This window comes from Haliotis asinina, chromosome 2 (genome assembly GCF_037392515.1).
Source record: "Haliotis asinina isolate JCU_RB_2024 chromosome 2, JCU_Hal_asi_v2, whole genome shotgun sequence".
Classification (NCBI taxonomy): domain Eukaryota; kingdom Metazoa; phylum Mollusca; class Gastropoda; order Lepetellida; family Haliotidae; genus Haliotis; species Haliotis asinina.
In genome coordinates, this window is record NC_090281.1 from 4161038 (window position 1) to 4176756 (window position 15719).

A 15719-nucleotide genomic window follows, 5' to 3' on the forward strand; every position below is an offset into this window, starting at 1 on the left:
ATAAGATCAACAACAAAAATATTAAGATCAACAAGAAAGAAAGACGTTACAGAAGCATAACCCCCAAGCATCACCAGCATCAATGGCGGATCAGATCAGCTCGTCATATTTTTCTCTATACAGGCTCCCTGGTTGCAGTTATGACATAAGACACGAGTGGACTTCGCATATTTCCTTCACAGATAAATGTAACACCAGTCGAATGAGGCCATGTTGGGCTGGTGTGGTAGATACGTGCACGTTTCTACTCAAAGGTGTCTTATAAAGTTTTGGTTTGAAATATTAAGAATGGAATCACACCGACTTCCTCGCCAGTGTTATTCTTATAAAAGCTTGGTGAAAATGGTAAGTTTACACGGGTTTCAGATATCGGCCACAGATTTCACAACTGGTGTTTCATATGTTTGGATAGAGGAAGATGCAGGAAAAACACAAATGTGTAACAGCACTTTTGCATGAAGAATCCGTGATATATATTCCCAGATTTGGCATGACTCTCTTTGTACATCCGCATTTTCAAGGAATTACTCGACTTTAGAATTACAGCCTGAAATAAAACCTTTGAGGACTAAGTGATAACACCTTGATTTGTGCATTCTGTAAGTTACGTGTTGCATTGCCGTAGGTTAAAGTTAATTTATTGAGAACATTGTACTAATGAAAGCATTCCTGTATGCACTATGTATGTATGTTGTGATAATCTAGGAGTTCTCGAAGATGAGTACCATGAATCATTTGTATGTGAAAGGTATGCGCATCTCGGAACAAAATAATTGCATAGTATAAATTTCAAAAGTCTTTTCTCGATACATAAAATACCCAAACCATAACTTCTATCGCTATTATCATGAAACATGTGTTTTCCTTTTCATGAAGATGTACATGTGTTCTTCCTGTCACGCGTCATGTCGTCACAATGAATATTGTACTTAGGGTCACATGGCCAAACTACCGAATTAATAAACTGAATTGAAATGAATCAGACTGGCGCCTCCGTTTCAATGGATTCTTCCTCTTCATCTTCACTGGAAGTTTCTGCTGCACGATGTAAAATCAGATGGGATTTGGTTTACAACCAAAGAGGATGCCACCGGCTATAGTCACGTTTGACATCATGCCACGTGACACCGCCTCTGCTCATTAACTGCCGAATGTTTCCGTAATAATCGGAAATCCGAGGTCGTTTTTGACGTTTTGACTGCGATTTTACAAACGTTTTGAGACATTTTGATACGGAAAGTGATCATGGGTAATGAAGACGTTCAAAACCGAACATGTGAACTGCAGCCAGTGACTGATTTGTGAACTGGTTCATTGTCTTCACTGTAGAGCAATTGCTCCGCTTCCAATTCCTCTGAGTATTAATTCCATGCCTTAATTGTCTCAGAAGAGCGTGTACTGATATTTGAGCTCGTCATTACCGGCACAGCATTTTCCACGAAGATGTTCCTTCAGTTTTAGAAATAGGTGAAAGTCGCTTGGGGCCAGGTCAGGTGAATATGGAGGATGAGGAAGTTCTTCGAAGTCACATTGATGTACTGCAGACTTGGCCAATCGAGAGGCGTGAGACGAAGCATTGTGATGTAAAATCAGAACTCCTGCCCTCAACATCCGCCACGTTGTGCTCGTGTGTATACCCCAATATGCTTCAATGACCTGATGCTTTCGAACCAGCTGATCTATTTCAGTAAAATAACTAGAAATGCTTATGAAGAACACTCTCCAACAACACTCCTAAGTTTAGTTGGTGTCACCAGTATAGAAATTATGTAGGCAAAGAAGCTTTTGACCATTCCTCCTGTTTGTGCTGTGGATGCTTCCATGCTTGTTGACTCATCTCCTGATCCAATGTGTGTCTGCGTGTGATTTATCCTACTGGTAGAACTGACATGGTTTCTCTTGCTCTGGTGTAAAATGTTGATAATATATGACTTTGGCAACACTTCAATTTGCCGCCTTCATTACAAAACAAAGTGAAGACGTCCACTGCAAGTCATGCCATGGAAGTGTACATGCTTCGCACACACATGTACCTGATGAAAACAACTTGAGATAAACAACAAGGCAGAACCCTGTGGGGGCCAGGGGTGGGAGGAGAGATAGGGGTGGATGGGTGTGTGTTTGCAGGGGTTTGTACCTTCTTTTTGTCCAGAAATTTTATGTGACCATTGAAAGTCAGGTGAAAATGAAGTGTGCACCCCCCATTTTTCTGGAAGCTGTATCCACCCCTGTATTATGAGCTTGAAAAGCATCCTGTCCCCCATACCAGCTATTTGGGATCATTTGGTTGTGTTTCAGAACATTTGGTAGCACACCAGTCTGTCAACAGTTTTTCAAGTTCATGGCCATTGTGTTATTCTGACCAGGGCCTCACCCTGGGTATAAAGATTAACACTGTTCTGACCTACAGAAATGCATGTCTGTTAGTGACCCTGTGCATCAAGTTATGCAATATTCCTGTCATTCCAACCCAGCCAATAGTTCTGCAAGTCAAAGACTGAGCAGTAGGATTCACAGGAAACTTCCTGGCCTGTATTGAAAGCCACTGAAACTCAGTACATGTTTAGTATAATGAACAGCAAAAGACATTTTGAAAAAATGAAACCTCACAAAAGTAAGTGCTCATGTTCATGTCCTAAAAGCTTAACAACACCCCCTTTTGCTGTTCAGTATATGTCCTTCATGTCGCTGGGTACCTCCGGAAAGATACAAACGTCACTCCAGTATCCTTTATAACTCCAGGTGAGGTGAGGTGAGGTGAGGTGAGGTGAGGTGAGGTGAGACCATCAAGTATCATATTTTAACGTCTTTCCATATGATGCAGCCAGGGATCGAACCCACGAGCTTAATCTCTCTGAAAGCTCTCACCACTACACCATGGAGGCAATATCTTAACTCCAACCCTCACACCCATACCATGGAGGCAATATCTGAAACTCCAACCCTTGCACCCATACCATGGAGGCAATATCTGTAACTCCAACCCTTGCACCCATACCATGGAGGCAATATCTGTAACTCCAACCCTCGCACCCACACCATGGAGGCAATATCTGTAACTCCAACCCTCACACCCATACCATGGAGGCAATATCTGTAACTCCAACCCTCACACCCATACCATGGAGGCAATGTCTGTAACTCCAATCCTCGCACCCATACCATGGAGGCAATATCTGTAACTCCAACGCTTACACCCATACCAAACTTGTATAAGTTTTCCAAAATGCAAACCAAGAAGACACAGAAAATTTTTCCAAGTAAAATAGATCCACATATCCAACAGTCTGGTGACACTGTTTTTGGTCTTTCAAGACTGACGGCATCCTCGATATCTCCAGGGTATACGTTCGGAAAAGTCTCCACTATACCCTGGATGCATCTACGGCTCAGCCCGATAAATTTATTACCTCCCTTGGCTGGCTTTTTATCCAATCAGGTGCCTACGCTGGGAATTTGAGCGAACCAATCACAACTCACTTTCGCTTTTTAAATTCTCTAACCCAATAAACTTGGCAAACAAACCATGCGTAGGTTCTCTGAAAGTATTAGATGGATTTCTTGCATATGTTTTAAAAAAGGTTTCGGACCTATAAAGTTGCATGTATGATTTCCCCAAATTGTGAGTCGCATGGCGAGCAAACCTTCGCAGTTGCAACTGCTACCTTTGTTGACACTGGCAAATTCGGTTATGACAGCGACCACTCTGATTGGCTACTGTGAGAAAGCGGAGTCAGCAAAGGGAGGTAATAAAATTATCAGGCCGACCCGTAGATGCGTCCAGGGTATAGTGGAGACTTTTCAGAACGTAGACCCTGGAGACATCGAGGATGGACTGACGGTTACAAGCTTTGCTCTTGATCTCAACCACAGATTGCTGTCCAGAATCTCAGTCTATGTGACAGCTCTGAAATATTGCTGACTGTGTGGTAAAGCACTCACTCTACAATGAATACAACCCAAGAAGATGTTTCACCTTTTAATGTTCTGGTATATATTCTAAAGTCTAAAGTGGTTCCAGCACAAAACAGATTGTAATATTGTCATGTACATAATATACAAATGTATTTTCTACAAACAGGACAGTTTGAACATCTCAGATCTATAACACAACTTCCACTGTTCCATCAGCTATTTGTAAAGAACAAAATATAGCTTCCTGTCATCTGTTTGCCTGACATTAAGTAATGTCCTGCCAGCTAACAACTAGTTCTCATTAAACAAAGGTCTGAAACAATACATTAAAACTGCAAAACAACATGTATCAAAAGAGATAGCAGTACAAAATGCATGACAAAGCTGATCCATCATTTGAACAGATTTTACTAGCCACATAAACTTGGTTCAAAACTTTAGGCAAAATATCTTCTGCATAAACAATAAACAATGCAAGGTGATGTAAAGCAATCTTCATCTTCTCAAATTTCCTGCAATGGCTGAGTGGAACTGGGACTAATAAAAGTAAAAAAGAAATATTTTCAGGGAATTTTTACCTTTGAATTCTCTTATATAACTTAGATAAACAAATATACTGATATACACTACTACAAAATCAGGTAAGGACTTGTTCATCCATTAAATTTGAAAAAAATGGTTGGTTCTAATTTCTCTAGAACAGCAGATACTAGTAATCAACAAACAAAACTGTATCCAATAACGTAAAAATAATTGTAACCGCTAAAACTGAGTGCACCTTTAAACAAGACGTGTCTTCAGTGGTTGATGATTGTTGGAGAATCGGTCTCCCTGATGTGGCCTTTTATAAATGTCTTAAAGCAAAGCAATATTTCAACATGATGTAGGCTAGTACATTCATAAAAATACTCGAAAACCTGTATGTATGTTCTCACTTGTAATTTGAAAAACTTTCTACAAATAACTTTCATTTTTATGTGGTTTGTGCAATTTAAAACAAAAAAAAGTAAAAAAGAATTAAATTGGTCAGCCTACAAAATGGCTATCATGAAGTGTTCTGCATTAACACAAAACGATTCTGACTGAATTAGAAAAATTAGTTGTAAGCGTGTGACCAGCTGTAAATTAATTACCTACAATCCCAATCAATGACACAGGCAAGAAGAACTGCTCTTGAGAATACGTTTTAAATTGTTTACAAAAGCATCTTCAAGACATTAAGGCCTCTGAATGAAAATGAAACCAAATGATAAACCGAGATTTTTCGCAGGATCTCCTTAAAATAAGCAGAGTGACAGCATCCTTAACCTTTTAATTTTGTGCTGATTCTGAGAAATAGGGCTGGTAGATCTATGGACATCAAATAAACACAAAAGCCCAACAAAATTGAAATGTGCTAAACAAAACTCTATTAAGCAAATAGTGTTGCCACGTCAACAAACACCTCTGTAGATTCACAGCTAATTAACAAACATAAATAAAGCATGCACTGAGTAAACAAGATGAAAATAATGGGTATATACAAACACTGAGATATGTAGCTTCAGAATAAATTAAGACAAATTTATGTACAGAATTCTATGGACTAGACACAAGCAGAGAAGCTGGTTCTATATAAATATTCAGTTGTCACCTGATATCTGGCACTTGTGTCCATGCTACATAATCAAAACATTCCAGAATGTTACTCTCACACTTCTATAACTAGCATTAGAACAAAAACAGGCACCAGTAGTCCATCCAGATTGCTACCTGTCTAAGAGATATTGACCTTTCTAATAATGCACACTTTTTGATACTGTACATTTAGTTGTAGCCTACCCTCTGACAGTCATACGACACATCATGATTACACACTTGATTACTTAAATGCCAGGTTCATACAATTGGAATATTGTGGAGCGCAGCATTACACAAGACATGTTCAGTCTGACAATGGCTGAGTCAAGGGGTGAGCTTTTGTGATTTCCATAATTTTGGCTACGATAATGTGGAAAATATTTCTCAAAAACCTATGATTGCCACACCTGAGTGAGTAATTCTAGTTTAGTTTAAGTGGTTGGTTTTCTCCGAGTTCATGAATCAAATTACTACGCTCAGGGATGCCAACCCTGAACTGAAAGAAAACAAAGTCATGCCTTGCCAAAAGCAATTCTTGAGCCCTGAAGGTGCAAGTTGGGGGTGAGTGCGAGAGGGGCTCAGCTCCTTTTGACGGTGGGGGTCTGGGCAGGCCTCCATTTTGAAAATTATTAGATTTAGCCTGAAATATGCAATTTCTGGAATGACTTAACCAGACAATATTCAAATAAACACATTTCAATGGCTAATGAATAAAGTTCTTTCAAAAATTTTAAATTTATAAACATATTTATGTTCTAAAAAATCGGTGTTTTTATAGACACATCAGAGTGTGCATTTTGTAACTGAAAATCAGAGTTACTCCTCCAAAATCGGAGTGGTTGGCATCTCTACATACTACTCAGTATTTGTTAAGGTCCAAAGTACTTAATGTTAGTCAAGGAAGTGGTTCTTGGCAAGCACTGAGTGGTGTGTACATATACTATGGTAAAGTACAAATCATCCAGTCATTTATAGTGTGCTGATACTCCCAATAAATGATAATAATCCCTCATATATTTGTGCTATCTACATGTAGATCTCCATAAAAAATATGTAAAAAACAAAACAAATTGTATTATTATCGTAAAAATATGTAAATACAATAAATTGTACGAAAGGTACAAACTTGATCACTTGATGTACAGTGTAAACTAATGCACTGAGTTTTTGATTTGTGACTTTTTAAAAACTGTTCTATCACCAGCTTATATATCAATTCCTGTTAACACAATTTTCACACACAGACACAATTTTCAATCAAGTGGTTGGTAGTATTGTGGTAGCTATATGATCTTACTCCAAAATGTTACATATTTCTCAAATTACCACCAATTTTGTCAATATCAACATTTACATTTAAAACTTACTATTATGTAGGTTTACAAAAATAAAAAAAACGAACAGATGATATATATTATTGAGATGATGGAACTGAGCATAACAGGAATCCCTCCAAAACCGCTGATAGACTTTCAAGTAATACCAACCTAGCAAATACTCCTCAGAGGCTTGATCATCCCATCTAAATCATATTGTTCTTATATCTGTTAAATACCTTAAATTACTACTGGAGTCAAGAATCATATTTTGATGAAAGCGTTTATTAGTCACAGTTATTTTAAGAAATGACTAAACACTGACACATTTGTTAATATTTCAAACCATTGTAATAATACTTCTGTTTTGTAAGTTTAAAATATAGTGAGAGAAATTAAAGAATCTTTGATGGTTGCTTCATGTAGAGGTTACATAATGTAATTTGATGACTAAGAGGCAGCTGGTGCTGTATTCTCTGTTAGTGGGAGTCTAGGTAACAAAGTGGAAGTACAACCCTTCCCTAATGGACAGTGCATACACTCACACAAATACACATGTTCATTGTTGATACTTAGTGATGTGAACTCTGTTTAAATAATCACATTCATATCGTCATGCAAAAGTGTAGTTTTGAGCAGGACAGTTATTCTTTAACAACCTGAACTCTGTAGCACACAGGAGTTGTCTCCCATGCGCCACTGAACACATTCATGGACATGAACACAACAGAAAATGAAGTCTCTGGAAGTTTCTGGCATCACTGTTGTCTTTGTGTACAAGTTCTTGTTCAAATATTCCTCTGAAACTCTTACATTTCTGGAATAACTGACCATTCAATTTCTGCACTAGGATGTATCTGGTGCTACATAGGGGTGCTATCGAATAGGGGTGCAATGGTAAGCTCTTCCCATGGTATGTGTTATGTACAAAGCCTTTGGTTCAGTCTGTGTTCAGTATATGAAATATGATTATAATCCATAAAACTGATGTATAATAACATCGAAAAATAAAACCATAATTTTTCTTTGTTTAATGAACAAAATTGTCATTTTATGACTGGATAGAAATGACAGAACAAAAACCGAAAATACTGAAATTTTGGATTGCATTACGTAATACCAAACCAAAGGCAAAACAATGCAGTTCTACTAAAGCCATGGTACTCCATTTCACCCATACTGTCAAACTCTTCCTTGTATGACAAGTTAAGTACATGTATACGAATCTACCTTCTCTAGTTACCAGGTGGTTGTGGACAGACATAGAAGTCAGGACAGGTAATGGAGTCAGGTAGTGTTCAGATCAGCTGTGGTGTCTCTGGCCAGATCTTCTTGCATCTGCTACGCCATGTCAGCCATTTTGTATTGTCCTGTATCAGTAACACTGAGAATTGTGGGAGCTCGCGGGACTGGAATATGGACTATTCCATTCCTGGCTCTTGAGGTACACAAATGTCGGAATTATCAATAGCAACACATTTGTACATAATCACATATACAGCACAGCAGTATCATATATCCCCTTTAGCTATGCCATATCAATAATCTGTAAAACAAATGACAGATTTACTGCAACATTGCACTGAAAACTCTTGGTGGTTGAATAAATAAGGCTAAATTAACAAGTGAAATGTTTCTTGGGCAATTTTTACTGTCATTAAATAAAATAACTTTGACTTGGCCGCATCCCAATCCTCCAATTGTCCACTATAATAATGAGTGTCTGTAAGAATGAGTGTGACTGAATCTACAACTCATTAACACATGCAAAACTTCCCTAGCTGTATTCGTGAGAGAAAAATAAAATCAAATGTGTTCCTCCCTCATCACTTTTTTCATTCAAAAATGTAAAAATAAATTTCCTACCGCACCCATCACTTTTGAAAAAAAAAGTGCCCAAGAAATATTTGACATATTTTTTATGCATCCTCATGGATTGAACAAGTCTTTTGTGGTAACGCCTCCAGGTATCTTTGTGCAGGTAGTATCCTCTGCCAGAATTATATACAAACACATTCATTCTCATGACAGTTTCTGTACCTCTGCCCAGTAATATTCACACATCTCACCAGCAATGGTTGCAATTTCATATCATCACATCCTCTCACATTGTCAGAAGAATCCCATCAGCTAAACCTGTTGAACTGTCACAACTGACTCCTGTACACATCAACATTGAGCCAACAATGGCTACACTCAAGAATTTCAAGGCAATATACACAACATTGTGGTTATGGTCCAATAAATGAAGAAATGAACTCTTGTTTATCACAGACACTGGTTGGACACATGGTCAGGTACATTTGAAGCCCAGGTGCAAGGGATTCAGTGTCCAATCCAAAATATTTCTTATTGGAAAATCATTTTTCACTTACTGCACTGACTAGCTAGGCAGAAAGGAGATGCAACAGCTATCAGTGGCTATCATCTGAAGGAACACATTTGCTCTGAATAACAGTTTGTAAGCATGGCTCAGCACTGAGGATGCTAGAATGTGTCCATCACAGGTGTCATCCTCATCAAGACAGGTCATACTTCTCGAAGTGTTTCTTTAAGGCCTCAGCATACTCCTGATTGGTTCCCTGAGGGAGAGAGACAGAACGCTTCTTGCGAAGTTTGCTCCCTTTCCTCTTTAACATTGTCTTTATGCTCTTGAATGGATTTGATTCATTTGGGGAGTTCATGTGATGTTGTTGATGTTGCTGATGATGTGGTTTGTGATTTTGCTGCTTGTGACCAGGGGATTTTGACATTTTGTCTAATGCATATGTATCAACACTTGACATGGAATGTGGCCTTTCCTTCACCTCCGAATGGTTACCGTTGGCGATACGGGATAGATCCTGAGGCAGCGAATATGACTTGGGAATATCTGCAGGCTCCTCACTGCCGTTTGCAAAAATGTCGTCATCGTCAATCTTATCATAAACTTCATCCTCATAATCATGAGTCAAGTCAAACTCTAACTCCAACAATGGATATTCATTGGTTCTTCGTGGCATTTCAATCATACTGCGAGGTCGTTCTTTTCCTGGAACATTCATCCTCCGCTCCACCTTTGCGTCCTTGTCCTCGTCAGCAAGGTTCTCCTGGCTACAAGACCTGACAGTGGACTCCTCAAGCGTCTCCAGTGGCTCAGGATGATGCAGCTCAAAACTACTACGATGTCGACGCAGTCTGTCGCGCATTCCACTGAATCGAAGCTTGTGCAATTTGTCCTTGTCACGAGGTGTTTTGATGTTCTGTCCCTCTCCATCAGACTTTTCATAGTGCTTTTCAGGGGTGATGCCATTGGTGCCTTGGGGCATGTGTAGTTCTTTCAAGGCAGCAACCAATTTGTTATTTTTATCCTTTAAATCGTTGATTTCTGCCTGTTGAGATTTAATTTTTTTGTCTTTCTCAAGCAACACATTTACCACATTTTTCTGATCTTTTCTGATCTGTCCTTCAAGAAACAACAGATGAGACACAATCTTCTCCACCTGGCGCTCCTGTTTCAGTGCTAGTCGACGAAGTTCCTGGTCCTTGTGCCGAAGCTGTGCCTGCAATGATGTGGTCAGAAAATTAGCTTTCGCTTGGTGCTGATGAAAGCAGGCCTGAGTCCGATGCATGGCGTCACGGCTTGTCATAACCTCTTTCTGCAGAGCTTCTATTTCAAGCTGCATCTGAAATGACAAGAACAATCATAAGATATAAAATCATGTCATAAAATGCACTATGGTAATGAAGTGTCACAATTTATTTTTGATTTTAACAGCATTTCAGCAGAATAACAGTCAGCAAGAAAACTTCAGGTAACATGGATTGGAGATGTTTTGTCTCCTTCTGTGTTTCTTCAGCTGCAGAGAGTTGCAATGCTTGAGTACACCAGAAACTTCTGCTCTGGGATTTGAATCATGGTTTTCTTATCGAGTTATGTTAGCCCTATACAATGCTTGTGTTGGACGAAAGACCTGATTCACTTAGTGTTTTCCCTCCAGCCACTTTAGGACACAGATATTACTGGAACACGGCTGGACCGATACTTTAAGTCTAACTCACCGAAAACCCCTGACTTTTGAGCAAGTGACTGTGTTAAAGACTAACAACTCCTTAAGTCTGTATGAATACAGCTCTCATGGTCCCATCCCACAATTAAAATACAAGGCCTGTCCTGCAGTGTCCTTCATCCACCCTGTTGCGATTTCCAGGTTACAATCAGCCCAAGCAACCTTTGCTGGACAAATGTGGTTCTACATATCACACTATCCGTGTACCCCATGGTCATTGCTAAAAATATACACGCTGACAAAGCAGCTGTATGTCAAAGCAGTTACATTCCCATTAGTCCCAAGAATTCACACTTATACAAAGCCAGAAATCTACTATGCATTATAGGTCGTATCACCCTACTGGTCTCAGATCATCTCAATGACAAGACTGACAACAATGGCCCTCTAAATCGTCTCTGACCTTTATGCTTGAATACAATCTGTTTTTATGCCCAAATAAGTGACAGTCATGGACTAATTCATGCTTGAAAAGCCATGAAACCCTGGATGGATCAACATCTGACATGGTCATTCACTAGTGACTGATTGGCATAGTGGTAAAACTAGGGTACATAGTGTGGACAAACTGAGCTGCGGTCAGTGGCTTCAGGGCCTATGTAAGGTTATATATGTATACAGTCCTATAGAGAAACTCAGCGGAAATATTGACTCATTCCTTCAGGCATGTCTGAGCTGGGGTAATAAAAAGAAGTTTCAACAAGTTTAGTGTCAAAATGGACCTTCCATTCAGTCAACTGTTTACTACAGACTGGCTGTGTTTATATCAACCACGAATGGGGTAGAAGGCTCTCGTTACATTCAACTTTTCTGTTGACCTGTTTTATGAGTCTTCTTAATGCAAAACAATTTGCACCAAACTGCTGCAGACTGGTATGAATGTTTTTGTTTATTTTGTCATGAATGCACTGAAAATAAACACCTCACAGCTTGTGTGTTGTCACATTAAAACAGATTTGTGAGTCAACGAGTAAAGTCAATATTTAATAGGAAAATTGATATTGATATCTCCATCATCTTGGCACAGGTGTATTTGATCAGTTTAGCTACAAAGAAAGTCATATCTTCCACGGGATGACAACATACCCAGTCTGTTTAATCGAACAGCTCAGCAAACCTTCCTTACGTCCTACATCAATATATGATTGTCTTCATAGACATCCAATCACTTCATCAAGAACGGTACTGTCAACATGAAAATGGGCTTTGTTTTTGTATCAGTGTATGTGCACACTAAGATGCCTTTTTCCCTATCCCACAGTATAGTTCTATGGGACTGTCAACAGTTATCACACACGTTTGCAAGGGCTGTGACATCAAGATATTAGTTGTAATCTGATTACTGTATATCATATGTTCACATTGGAAACCATTACTTAATTACTTCTGTAATCTCAACTAACAACCTATAATGAACTTTGGTTTGTTTAGCCATTTTCCAGCGATATCAAGGCAGGCAACATCAGAAATGGGCTTCACACATTGCAGCCATGTGGGCAATGGATCCCCAGTTTTCAGCGCAATGAGCAAACACTTTAACCACGAGGCTACCCCACCACCCTGCTGTATTGATAACTGTACCAACCAGTGACGAAATGTGCAAGTGTCAAAATGACCTTGTATTTATGGTTGCAACTTAATAGAAATTTTTATTTTAATTTTTTAAAGAGAAAGAGAGTTAATACTAAAGACTCCACATACCATCACAAGCATATGTCAGAGTAAGCTATAGTAACCTATCTTCCTTCACATTAACACATATATTTATTACCAGTTATGACTGACAAAGAAGGTTCCTGGCCATTAAGTACACACTAAAGAGAGATCATAACAATTCATCAACTATACATTAACATGAAATTATATTCAGTGATTACTGAGGTCATGATAATATGTCAAGTCAGGACACTTAGATTCCCCCAACATTAAGTCAACACAAACCTGGGTGATATAAACCCATAAAACCATGTCTGGGACATTTATTACACAGACAGGGGTTGATATCAAGATACAAGACTTTATTACCCTGGCCCCCAGTCTAAGTTTACTGGGGCGTGCCGCCTTACACTGTCAATCAACATGAGCATGCACAGGGTTCATGCTGCATTTGACCTGCAGGTGCTGGCTGTAGAAAGTCAGATGACTGTTTCCAAACACTTTCTTCAAATCTAATCTGTGCTTTGAAGATTTTTACTCATCTCTGCTAATCAGGTTTGTAAAGGATTGCAGGGTTTTGTTTACACCACCCAGTCAACATCAAGCATCCCGCTGAAAGTCATTTCCTTTTCAGATGAAATAGCAATGAAGTTGACACTGATTTATTTAGACATACCCCTACAGAAGCTCATACAGATTATGAAATACTTTCTTCAGAAAATGAAGCAATCTTTCTTTGGTTCTTAGGACTAACTCAACTCACCCACAACAAACTGTGAAAATGCTCAAAGAGAGTGAATTTAGGCAAGAAAAAACAGACAAATAATCACACTAGTGCATGAGGCTGATAATTACATAACAGTAATTGTCTACAATGGATAGCATTCCTAGTGTGGCCCACACAAACCAGTAATCAGCAGCACTGATCTCTGATATTCGGACACTATGAGCCTGCTGACCACACAGTGTAACCACTCAGTCTCACAAGAACTCCATAGACAAAACCTGCCCTGTGGCCAGGAAACAACAATCAGTTCCAGTGATTAACCACAAATAGATGGCAAGATGACAAACTCAAGCCTTCACATTCTCATGGACACAGAGTGGAGAAGAACTTAAAGGAAGTCAAAATAGTGGTGCTTTGAGCTTAATCACTGTCTCAGCATTTCATGTTTTCCTTGTTTAAGATGCGTTGTCAGGACCAGACCCAGATTATGGGCGTTTGAATACACTCCTAGCTGTCCAGACAGCCGACACGGATGCTGTTCAACGTGTTGGACTGAGTTTTGCATTGCCTCGACATTATTTCTGCCATATTGTGACAAGACCATGGCTGCATACCTGGACATTCTGATCAAGGTGCCCCTTGAGGGTTTCACTGCAGAATAATATTTTATACATGTTTATGAACTGACATACATAGCTGTATTATCAGCTCCTCTTGCAGTATATTTTAGCTGAAACGTTCATAATGACTGTTCTCAAACTAGTGGTACCCTTGAGGTCATTACTACCATATGTTACAGCCTAAAGGCCATTTCTATCATCAAGTTCCAAAATGAAATGAATTTTTTGTATGACAATAACTCATAAAATACATAAGTTTCTTAAAATTCTCCAGTGAACTCCCAGATTAGAACTCAGAACGCCAGATACGCTTTTGGCTGTGTGGGTCTGATACCCATTCTTCTTTTTGACACAAAGCGGGTATTTCCGATTCCAAGTGGGTGTCTATGGTTCAGGATACCCACCATCTTCTTCAAATCTGGGTATTCATTTCAGATAAGCATAACAGGTGCAACATTGTTTTACACCATAATAGAATGAGACAAAATACACCCAACAATGCCAAATTATAGCCAATATAATCCATTCATAAGTTATAATATGTGCCTTACTCTACATGTGTATTGGTGTTAAACAAAATACCTAGATGGCTATTAGATTTTATAATCTTCACTTTTAACACTTATTTTGTTCAAAACTTGTGAGTGTTTGAGTGTGTGGACACTTTAAGTTTGATTAGCTTGAATTGATATGATATGCAACATGACTTTGATGCATTGGGTAAATACAATCTGTTATTCTGACATAGCATAAACATAAATATTTTGTGCTTTTTTTCATATGCTGGCATTTATTTTCTTGAGTATTTCAACTTTTTAATAGTGTATTTTATGAAAATACACTGCTTAACTGTAGCTCTGAGAACTGGTCTTCAGCAACCGATGCTCTTCATAAGCATCAACAAACAACAGATTTGCTGAATTGGTTAATGGTTTTAGGGTATGCGATGGCGTGAGTGAGTCTGACCACCCAATACTGTTAGTCGTCTCTTCTGACAAGCATGTGTTACTGAAGATCATTTCCAACCCAGATGTTCACAGGGACTAAACTGACATCTTCTTGGATTAGCATTCTAGAACATGGGTAGATGAAGAATGAGGATAATTTTGAAATTTCAACAAGGCTTCTAATGTCATCAAGCAAGTGATACAAGACGAGTAATTTTGGGTGATATATATCAATTAGATGGTTGGACAATAGATGAGGGATGACACAAAATATTTATGGAAACTGATATTCCTTCGATATATTTTCAGCTGCAAGCATTTCTATCAGATTTCTATTACATTGTGAGGTGAAAAGTGCTCATAGATCATCTAATACTGTTCTGTGGCAACTCTCCTTTTTCCCCCTAAGGTAATGACAGTGAAAAAGAATTGCCTTAAAAAGACAGTAAAATTGTCCACTGGATGTGTAGTGAACAAAATGTGTTTTCAAAACAAAAATTGTTTTGCGCTTTCTTTCAGAGAAAATGTTTGAACAAAGCAGTACATTGTATGTCTGACAGGCTTCATCAAACAATTTGAACAAGCTCAATTAGACAAACTTACGTGCCCACTGGCCATACAGTTCAAATTGATCACTTTCATACAAAATTAACGAAGATAACCATAAAAATCCAAAACAACAAAAGTCATCAGAAGATGGCATATCCCCCCAGCCCCCACATGTTTGAAAGAACAAATAATCTGAGAGTTACTCATTGTTTTTTCAGACTAAGTTTGAATTGTTTCCATGGAATTCATGAAAATTATAAGTGCGACATATCTGTAACTAGCAAAGTCACAATTTCAAGATCTGTCTCATATATCTACAT

At 38.6% G+C, this 15719-nt stretch overlaps 1 protein-coding gene across 2 annotated transcripts in view; it reads right to left on the reverse strand.

Annotated features, from left to right (window-relative positions):
• Positions 1-3966: 3966 nt before the first annotated feature.
• Positions 3967-15719, reverse strand: part of LOC137273154 (ERC protein 2-like) — a 69362-nt gene continuing 57609 nt past the window's right edge. The window contains exons 2-3 of one of the 2 annotated variants that reach the window (XR_010956125.1): positions 4241-10516; positions 3967-4166 (exon numbers count right to left, since the gene is read on the reverse strand). Coding sequence is in view for 1 of the 2 variants with exons in the window: in XM_067805632.1 (XP_067661733.1) it covers positions 9371-10516 (1146 nt within the window). In the remaining variant the exon portion in view is untranslated. Of the gene's footprint in view, positions 10517-15719 lie in introns of both variants that reach the window. The other variant, XM_067805632.1, reaches the window with a different exon arrangement.